This window comes from Durio zibethinus, chromosome 5, assembly GCF_047325235.1.
Source record: "Durio zibethinus cultivar Kanyao isolate XHJ-2024 chromosome 5, ASM4732523v1, whole genome shotgun sequence".
Classification (NCBI taxonomy): Eukaryota; Viridiplantae; Streptophyta; class Magnoliopsida; order Malvales; family Malvaceae; genus Durio; species Durio zibethinus.
Genome location: NC_143166.1, coordinates 23,823,883 through 23,834,586, shown reverse-complemented (window position 1 = coordinate 23,834,586; position 10,704 = coordinate 23,823,883). Strand labels below are relative to the sequence as shown.

At 32.8% G+C, this 10,704-nt stretch overlaps 1 protein-coding gene across 4 annotated transcripts; it reads left to right on the top strand.

The window, feature by feature from the left end:
• The first annotated feature begins 1,065 nt into the window (after window positions 1–1,065).
• On the top strand, window positions 1,066–9,809 carry LOC111282086 (ADP-ribosylation factor GTPase-activating protein AGD3-like). 4 transcript variants are annotated; one of them, XM_089760870.1, is made up of 21 exons: window positions 1,066–1,119; window positions 1,469–1,634; window positions 2,717–2,793; window positions 3,459–3,559; window positions 3,861–3,931; window positions 4,318–4,380; window positions 4,677–4,721; window positions 4,864–4,929; window positions 5,032–5,079; window positions 5,182–5,277; window positions 5,369–5,410; window positions 5,717–5,932; window positions 6,053–6,184; window positions 6,302–6,526; window positions 6,708–6,794; window positions 6,878–7,216; window positions 7,594–7,739; window positions 7,843–7,936; window positions 8,489–8,973; window positions 9,250–9,281; window positions 9,351–9,809. In XM_089760870.1, exons 2-21 carry the CDS (start codon window positions 1,590–1,592, stop codon window positions 9,362–9,364), a joined length of 2,424 nt encoding a protein of 807 aa, XP_089616996.1. In that variant the 5' UTR covers window positions 1,066–1,119; window positions 1,469–1,589; the 3' UTR covers window positions 9,365–9,809. The 4 variants fall into 4 exon arrangements, with proteins under 4 accessions (XP_089616996.1, XP_022725758.2, XP_022725759.2 ...); XM_022870023.2 differs by having other exon boundaries at window positions 9,250–9,809; XM_022870024.2 differs by having other exon boundaries at window positions 1,066–1,634.
• The last annotated feature ends 895 nt before the right edge of the window (window positions 9,810–10,704 follow it).

Sequence of the window (10,704 nt, the reverse complement as noted above, 5' to 3'; positions counted from 1 at the left end):
TTTAATTAATAATTTATTAACAAAAATAATTTTAAAAAATTTTAATTTTTGATTAATTTGATTTAAAAATTAAATTAATTAAAATTTTAATCAAAATATAATATAATCCAAATATAAAATAAAAAATACAAAAAATGAATCATTTAATTTTATAAATTGTTAAAATTTTTAATATAATTTTTTAATATTTAGATATTTTATTAAATAATTTTATTTAAAAAATAAAAAATTATAAATTCAAAATATAATTTAATTTAAATATATTTATTATTCAATTAATTAAAAAAATTAATCGAACCTATTAAATTTAATTCAATGGATTAATTTTTTACATTTATAAGTTCTGTCCTATTAATAAAAATAAAATAAAGTAATTAATTAGTTTAATTTAAAATTAATGGAACTGACCTGAGCTAAAATTTCTAATCGCCTTTCCCTCACAAATTTAATTTTTCAGGTCCCACTTTAAAACGATTTTTTTTTTTTATTAATCAAATGAAATAGATATTTTCATCAATGGCAAGCTCCAGTGGACTCAGTTTTTTTTTTTTTTCACAAATGAAAAAGAAGTTGGAGCATATATTAAAGAAATGCGGAAAATTTTTATTTTGATTAATCATTTTGGTACGAGCAGCTAGAAAATGGAGGAGGGAAGTTTCAGTTTGGGTCCCGCTGAGTTTACGTGACAGAAGCATCTCTCAGTTTCTATGCTCTACAACCACTCGCTCAACGAGCGTGAACGGCCAATCTTCCCCTATTAAAAGTACAATTTCATTACACGCTCCTCCAGTCGTACTCACCTTCTTTGCCCTTTTTTTTTTTTTTTTTTTTTTGTGTAAAGGAGGTTAACCGCTGTGAGAAACCCATAGTCGTAACGCAATTTTCAACTTTCAAGAACAACCCTAAAACGACACCGTTAAAAAGCCCAAAGATACTAAAACGACGTAGGTTGTACCGACAGTGTTGAAATTTGGCTTAACGAAACCAAACTGAAAAGAAAAAGGGAGGAAGGCTAATGTCTGTGTTTTCGCTTTTAGCTAAGACTGTTGTCTCTATCTGACTCTCGGACACTTTTTCAGCAATTTTTTTTTCTCACTCATTTCACAAGACTCCCCCCTTGTAAGCAGCCACCACTTCTTTTAATCAAAATCTCATGCTTTCTTGCCCCCTCCCTTGCTTTCCCTTCCCTTCACTTTTTTGGTTCGCTCTTTTTAGGGTTTTCCTTTCGGTTATTTTTTTCGCTGTTTTGAAACCACAAAACAAATAGTACAAAGAAAGTGAAAACAAACGAAAAAATTACTATAAACAAGTTTTAAAAAAATTATAAAAAATATCATTATGTTAACTTAAAATGCCGTGAAATCCATGCGAATAGAGTTGATCGAGTTGAATTTCTTGCTTTGGAAGCTCATAATCTGTGTTAATTAAGTTCTCAAGTGAGTGCGTCTTTTTTATTTATTGGTTTTAGGATGTTTAAATCGGAGTGAAAAGGAGATTTTGGTGTTAGTTGTGTTCTGCGAAGGATCGAGCATTGGTGTAATGGTAATTAAGATCTATTGTAAAGAGAAGAAATAATCGTGGCTTCCACAATGCATTTCGCTAAGCTCGATGACTCTCCCATGTTTCGCAAGCAGGTTTTTCTCTCTCTCTCTCTGTCTCTCTCGCTTCTCTTTACTTCGTACCTTCTGTTCTAGCTGGAAGGAAGATGGAGACATTGTAGGTTTATATCTTAAATCTTTTTTTTTTTTTTTACTTATTTATCTGAATTATCTCAGGTTGCGTATTTTGATTGCCGTTTCCGTAAACTTCAGTGCTTAGTTTGCGTTTGGTTGTTGGAGAAAATTAAAGAAAAGAAAAATTGTCCTTTTGATTTCTAAGCTAACTAAACGGAGCATAAGCAGCAGCATTTGGCTGCTTCAGAAAATTTAGCTAGACCAGCTGTAGTTTTTTTATAACTAGATTTTTGTAGATTTGGGGACGTTTATTTTTTCTAAACACAGTTGGAGTATAAGCGAAGTTCGGTAGTTAGCTTGATGATCGGTATCCATAATTGGTGGGTTTGAAAGACTGATTATAAGATATAGGCTGATCCTTGATCTATCCCTGGTTTCCGATGAGTTGTATTATTTGAAACTACAGGGCTTTGATTTTTCAGATGACCTGTTATGCTATTATTTTGAGTTAATTAAGTTCCATTCATGAATAGGAAGAGATAAGAATGAATTCGGGTTGGAACAATGGAATAATTACTTTGGAAACTTATCGTTTCCTGTAAAATTTTTACTCATGAATATCTTTGTCAAGTGCCAATCTGACATCCATATTTATCTTGGTAAATGCTGATTGTATATCGTAGTGGGATGGAGTATCTAATTTTGCTTAAAGAAATTCTTTACCTTGACAATTATGCGTGGTTATAGTGAGAACATATTGTAACTGTAGTTTCTCATGGATTTTGGCTAACTTCTCTAATTTAAGTCATGCATGTTGTTTCCTTGCTTCCAATTCAATAATGGTTGTGGTTTTTTTCCTTTATTTTCATTTTAAGTTTCAAAGTAAAGTTTTGTTTTCTTGTTATGTTAATTTTATGTTCTACACATAGTTACCTACTATTGGTCTGATGGACACTGATATTAGAGCTTAACGAGACAGTATAACTATTTTGCTAATTGTGGACCATGTATTGATAATTTATTTATTTTATTTGGTGAGACAGATACAATGCATGGAGGAAAGTGCCGAGTTGTTAAGGGAGAGAAGCTTAAGGTTTTACAAAGGATGTCGAAAATACACGTATGTCTAGATCTTCAAATGTATCTATGAATCTACTAATTGCTTTTATTGGGCAAGGTCCCGTTTTGCTTTATGAAATATATGTACGAAAATGTGACATGGCCATGCTTTAGTTTCTAAATTAAATAACGAAATGGTCCAATAAGTCTTTCATTAATGGGCAAAGTATTGTTTGCTCACTGTTTGTTTATTTATCCTTCTTGAACATAAGGGGTGTCAGTTTTGTAAATAATTGTCATAACCTGTGTTTGTTCTTAAATTTCTTCTAGTTTGAGGAAGTCTCATTTGTTTTTCAACATCATTCCGTACATGTGGGAAAGTATCTGAAACAAAAACTGAATGCAACCTTGCAATGTAACAAAAACTTCAATGTTTATTTATGCATTATTTATTTTTCTTTGGTACACGACCCTCAAATAATAGATAGAAACTGTGTTGAGTCCACACTTGTGTACTCGAGGATGCTTGATACTTATGAGTTTCATTATTCTTACTGTAAAACTAGTTTCATAATTGTCGCTTTCAACGGGAATAGACTTTTATTCTTTTTTTTTTCTTTGGTTTCTACCTTTGGAGAGGGAGGAGGGGAGGTAGTTGCTACTGCTTGCTATTGTAGCCATGAGTTTGTGAAATATTAATTTGCATGATCTTTTTTCTGATTGCAGTGAAGGACTTGGGGAGGGATATGATGAGGACATTGCTTTTGCAAGTGCCCTTGAAATGTTTGGTGGGGGGCATAATGACCCTATTAGTGTGGCTTTTGGAGGTATGTATTTTTCAATATTTGTGCCAAAATTGTTTATTGTAATTTTTGGAATATTGGTTGATACATATGTACCTTGAAGTGATAGGGCATTCTTAAGCGGTAGTGGCTTTGTTATTGTTGCTTTAATGATTCTTCCCATTGTAATAGTTGTTGGGTTGATCTGATAAGATGTCCAAATGCCTTCTTATTACTTTCTCATTTTGTTCTGTAGTTCTGACATCACATGAAGATTATATTCTGGCCTGATTATGATTTTTATGGCACCTTAGCAGCAATTTAACCTTATTTTCTCCTCCTTTAGGGCCTGTTATGACCAAGTTTACCATAGCATTGAGAGAAATTGGCACATACAAGGAAGTTCTTCGATCCCAGGTAAATTTCTGAAGTATCTTGTGAGCCTGAATATCAAATTTATTACTGAGGAGTGAGGACCTCAGATAACTGATTTAGGTTGAATTCAATTCTTTGACATTCTACAACTGCTGCTTCAAGAATAATTACTGAAAGACTGATAATCTCTTAGAAATTTGGTACTAAATAATCTGTTGTTGATTTTTTTTCTTAATGGCTATTTAAAATTGCAATGCTCAAAATTTTTGAAAACTGACCTGATGTCAATTATTAGATCTTTCTTTTGAATATTTTGAGAATGCAAATGTTGCAACTATGTTGAACTTCAACACTATATATAGTTTATTTCCCAATCATATTGACTTGCAATAATATTAAATTATGAACTTCTTTCTTTGCTTTCTCAGGTTGAAACCGAGCTGAATGACAGATTACTGCAGTTTGTCAATATTGATTTACTTGAGGTCAAGGTAACCATCAGTTCTTCTTGCATATGAGATTTAAGCAGCCCTATAAAGTTGGAGGATATGGAACTAACTAAAAGCTGGGTAGTCCTCCTTTTCTTTGGGCAAAAAAAAAAAGAAAAGGGAAGCTGGGTAGCCCTAACAACTCTTGCTATGTAAAACAGTCTTATTAAGAGAAATATAGGTTGTTTATTTTTTGCTCTGCTATAGGTTCATCCGACATTTAATAATCTGCGTATCATTCTAGATCTTCTATTTTATTTGTTTTGCTTCTGGTTTTAAAAGATCTTATCTTAGTGCAGGAAGCACGTAAGCGCTTTGACAAGGCTAGTCTCATTTATGACCAGGTACTTTAGAAGCTAAATTATTTTGCTAGTGCAGTTTGTTGGTTTGATGTAATTAATGTTTCTTGAATGTTACTTTATATGTTTTGGCTTGGTCTAAAATCAGATTCAGAGTTATATTATACCAGTTCAAATAATCTTGCAGGCTCGTGAGAAGTTTCTTTCACTGAGGAAAAGTACGAAGAGTGATATTGCCAATGTTTTGGAAGAGGTATCTTGCCAAATGGCTTGATGGTTTCTAATTTCGTGCCTACATAGCTATCATATTGATGAGAACTTTCTACATACTCTGACATGATTGGAGTTGTTCTAGGAACTGCATAATGCGAGGTCGACATTTGAGCAAGCACGTTTTAATCTAGTGAGTAAATTGCTTGCAGATCGTTTTCTAAATTGATGTTGCTGTGATATTTTAGATGTGGTTCCAGACATGTAATTAGAATACTGTGGTTTATGATTACAGGTTACTGCTCTTTCAATTGTTGAAGCAAAAACGAGATTTGAGTTTCTGGAAGCAGTCAGTGGGACTATGGATGCTCATCTTCGTTACTTCAAACAGGTGATCACATAACAGAACTTCTCAATTTCTTTCTCATGGTTTCTATCACATGCATGATGCATTGCTTATTACGAATTTTTGTCATTTGTAGGGTTATGAATTATTGCATCAAATGGAGCCATATATTAACCAGGTTTGTTATCATAAGTTTCCTCTAGACTGAGACAAATATTTCTACATCTCTGAATTAGCTCTCTTTTCTTCATCCATTTGTTTTGCACAAACAAAGAAGAAAAATAATATCCCTACACCAAATAAAATATCAGTTATTAGAGAGATTTGTCATAGCAAGTTATTAGGTCCTGGTTTATAATTGGATGGCCTTTGAAGCAAACCAAAGCAAAAGGAAAATTTGTATCTTGTCATTATTGATGATACCTATATTTGTGATTTCACTATGCTATATTGTGTGCTAATTGTTGAAATGCACATCCTGCAGGTCTTGACGTATGCACGGCAATCAAGGGAAAGATCCAACTATGAGCAGGCAGCTTTGAATGAAAGAATGCAGGAGTACAAAAGGCAGGTTGACAGAGAGATTAGATGGTCTTCTAATGGTTCTAATGGATCTCCTAATGGAGATGGTATACAAGCGATAGGTAGAAGTTCACATAAAATGATAGAGGCAGTTATGCAATCTGCAGCAAAGGGAAAGGTTTAAAGAAGATTCTAAGTTATCTCAGAGTTCTGTTTGTGAGATTTTATTAGTCCTGTTAATGCTTTTGCATCTGTGTAACTGTCTATCTGCATCTAAAACTGAAAATTACTCCTGCAGGTTCAAACCATTCGACAAGGCTATCTCTCCAAACGTTCATCAAACCTGAGAGGTGACTGGAAAAGAAGATTTTTTGTCCTTGATAGCCGAGGGATGCTGTATTACTACCGTAAGCAGTGTAGCAAATCATCTGTAAGATTCTTCCCACTCTCCCCCTTTGGGAAAAACTTTGAGAAATAGGGTTCTTGAAGTTACTTTTGTGGTCAATGCTCTATTATGTTCTTATAATTTTTCTTTATGTATTAATAGGGGTCCAGCAGTCAGCTTTCTGGTCAGAGAAATAGCTCTGAGCTTGGATCAGGATTATTGGGTCGGTGGCTTTCTTCTCATTATCATGGTGGTGTACATGATGAAAAATCTGTTGCCCATCACACAGTGAACCTGCTTACATCAACAATTAAAGTTGATGCTGACCAGTCAGATTTGAGGTTTTGTTTTAGGATAATTTCTCCAACAAAGAATTACACTTTGCAGGTATGATTTAGGTGTAGGCTGTGTTTCTGATTAGGGGTTAATCTATATCTATCTATTTATCTTATTTCTGGGATCAACCTATTGACTGATAGTGGTGCCAAAAATGTTGCACTTGTGTAGGATTAAGGGTTATTATTTGGCATTGATCCTCAATAATGTTTGTTTCTGCTTGTCAGTGCAGGCAGAGAGTGCACTAGATCAAATGGATTGGATTGAAAAGATAACTGGGGTTATTGCTTCATTACTTAGTTCTCAGGCTCCTGAGAGGGTAATTATTAAAGATGTAGCATGATTTTTGCTTGTTGATTTCCTTACTGATATATTGACAATTATACTCCAATAATATTTCAGTGTCTTTCTGCTAGTCCCATTGGAAGTGGTCATCATCGATCTGCCAGTGAGAGTAGTTCATTTGAAAGTTCTGATTTTGATCATACCGCTCTTGAAGAGTATACCTCTGAGAGAAACCTTGTAAGTGCACATAATGAACGCCAATCAAGAGCTTCACAACATCAAAGGTCCTGTCTAAAAAATGAAAAGCCAATTGATGTACTGCAAAGAGTATGTGGAAATGATAAATGTGCAGATTGTGGTGCCCCTGAACCTGATTGGGCATCTTTGAATCTGGGTGTTCTTGTTTGTATTGAATGTTCTGGTGTTCACCGTAATCTTGGTGTTCACATATCAAAGGTAAATTGAATAAATTATATATGGACCTTTTTATGCATCCCTTTATGAGAATCCTGCATCTCTTAAAATAGTATGTTTTATTGACCAATTGCTCTTTCTCTTGGATTTTCTTATTTTTAAAGGATAAATGGTTCTCAGTAACGAACATTGTAGTACAAATAGGATGAATAACTACCATTGATTGGATATTAGGAATTTGAGAATAAGGGAACAGTTAGTCTCTTGCTTGTTGGAGTTTGTATTAGCTATTTCTATGGACTAGACTGGTTTTTGCTGAAATGAATTCTCTTAGCTGGATAAAACCATCTCTTGCTAATGATGTTAATGTTGCTTCCTCATTTATGTAGCTCTTAAGTTTTTGTTGGTTCATATTTCAGGTTAGGTCACTCACTCTTGATGTAAAAGTATGGGAGCCTTCCGTTATAAGTTTGTTTCAATCTCTGGGCAACACCTTCGCTAATTCAGTTTGGGAGGAATTGTTGCATTCAAGAAGTGCTTTCCATGTTGATCTTACCCTCACAGGGTAAATAATCTTTTTCTAATGACTAAACATAAGATAAATAATATAAAATCAAACTTGATTATCTTGCCTTTTGTCACTAATGCTCATTATTCTGGTGATGAAGCTTTTACAAGTCTGATAAACCGCAGCTGCTTCTTCCGGGCAAACCTTGTCATTCTGATTCTATATCTGTAAAGGAGAAGTTCATTCATGCAAAGGTTTAGCATTTTTTCTTCTACTCTAGTCGTTAAATTTTTATTATTTAGATAGTTGCCGATGGGTTACTACAGAAGATGATCTTGTTTTCCTTAAATTTTTAATTATGGCTCACAAGGCAAACATATGCATGATATCAGATATAAATTAGATTTTGGGGGGTTAGCTGAACAGTATTAATTCTAGAACTTAAGCAAAGCAAATAATTACCTGTGACTGCTTCAACTTAAATTTAACAAGTAAGCTGTCAACAACTTGATGATTTGCATTCTACTTTGAATGCCACTTGTACCCTCTTCTTGTTTTTGATTTCTTTTCTTTTATGTCTTAAAGATAGGCTTAAGGTGATGTTGTGGATGGAGTGGAAGGGTTGACCATCTCCTTCCCATTAACTCCAATCAAATACATCATTGGTGCTGTGCTTTAAATTTGATGATTCGTGAAAGCCTGAGCATATTCTTAGGCTTAAAAAAATAACTTATTTTTAAAAAATTTATAATTATCTGATGTCTGTAAACAATTAAAGGAATTTTCCTTTTTCTTTTTGGTCTCAGTATGCAGAAAAGCTTTTTGTTCGGAAGCCGAAAGACAAGCAACATCGTCATTCAGTGGCACAACAAATATGGGAGGGTGTTCATGCCAATGACAAGAAGGCTGTATACCGTTATATTGTTAATTGTGAAGCAGATGTGAATGCAGTGTATGAACAATCTTCTGGGTCTTCGTTAACCCTTGCCAAAGTGATGCTACTGCAAGAACATTCAAATGTTGATAACTCCAGTTACATAACAGGGAATTCATCAGACAGATCCTCTGCTAATTCTTTCAACTTGAGGGGCAGCAGTGAGGGCCAATCCATGGATGATTTAGATGGTTGCACCTTACTTCACCTTGCATGTGAAACCACAGACATTGGCATGCTTGAACTTCTATTACAATATGGAGCAAATATAAATGCAATGGATTCAAGAGGTCAAATGCCACTTCATCGATGTATTCTCAAAGGCAAAGCTGCACTTGCTAAATTACTCCTTGCCAGGTGATTTGAGGATCCTTGCTACATAATGGTTATATTTGCATTGTTTTCATAGCAGTTTTCTTGAATTTTTGTTTTAATATGGCTCGTCTTATGTGCACGCTCTATATGTAATTTTCCTTTGATAGTAGATTACTCATCTACGGAACTCTCTCTCTCTCTCTCTCTCTCGCGTGTGCATGCACACACGCACGTGCATGTACGCGTGCACACACACACACATACAAAAGACTTGGCCCTATTTGGAATGTTACAAAGATTGCTTATGGTTTTCTGCAGGGGAGCAAATCCACAGGCATTAAATACGGAAGGTAAAATCCCTCTTGAGCTTGCAGTAGAATCCAATTTTGATGATACTGAGGTCCTTGCTTTATTATCAGACTCAAACGGGTAACTTCCACGAAAGAAAGAAACAGAAAAACCAAATGGGAAGTATGAATTGAACCTGAAGTGTGAAATTTGAAAAATGTATTAACATTTTGTGTAATTATTATATCTATAAATTCAAGAGCTGCTTCTAATTGAAATGGATGTCGCCAGTGTTTGGGGGTGATTATAGGAGAGTGGAGAGTGGCAGGTTGTACTTGCCTGCCCCATGGATACCTCAAGGTTGTATAAGAATGGCCTATCACCTTGAGCTGTGATCAGCTTGAAGCGAAGATTTACAGGGGCGGCCTAAGTAATGCAATGTGTTATGTTTGTGGAGCCGTTGATTGAGGATGATATTTTAGGTCAATTCTATGTTTGTAAATTTGTCTTAGTGATACTTTCTTGTGCCTGCAATTTAATTGTTTGGATACGCATGAAGAGCAAATTTATGCACTTTTTCTTCTCTTCCCCACTTTTTTCTCCTTTTTACTAAGTTTTTTATATTTAATTACAATTAATCAAATATTTAATTTTTTATTGGATTTAATTGAATTCTTAAAGATGAAATTTAATCAAGGGACAAAATTTAGTTAACCAATTTTTTAATTACAGTTAATTGAGTTTTTAAAGAGATTTTAAAAAGAGATGATTAGAGAAAATAGAAAAGACAAATATTTTTATTTTATTTAATTTTCATATATATTAATTGTGTTACGTAGTAAATTTTTATTTATTTTATTGATGTTATAAGTAATTTTATTTTAATTGATAAAAAAAATTATAGTGTTAAATTTTTTCATTCAAATAAAAAATTAATTAAATGTAAATAATATTAAAGATTAATTGATTATAATAAAAAATAAAAATTTAAGTAAAATTTTAATTATATTTCATAGATAACGACCTTTTTTTTTTTTTTTATAAGTTCATTACTTCTACTATTTTTACAATTCAATGGATGTTTTATTATTATTATTTTTTGGCGGTCCTAAGCTATCAAATTTTAGAATTGTGGCAGTAATTTACTAATTATTATAATTAACAACGGTGTGGTTGTTAGTAAAAAATTAAACTTCTAGTTCTTGTAATCAACATTTAATTTTAAATAATTTCAAATATAAAAATACGAAATGATATTTTTATAAGATAGTATTTAAATAAAATTTGAACTTCACTAAAAAATAACAATAATTTTTTGAAATTTCTTTGAATTTTATTATAGAAATTAAAATTATGAAATTTTATTTTAATATAATTAAATGTTAACATTATGTAATATTTTGTATTTATTAAAATTTTTATTAAATAATGTAATTTATAATAAGTACATATTTAAATGAATTAGATGATAAATATTAAAAGAGA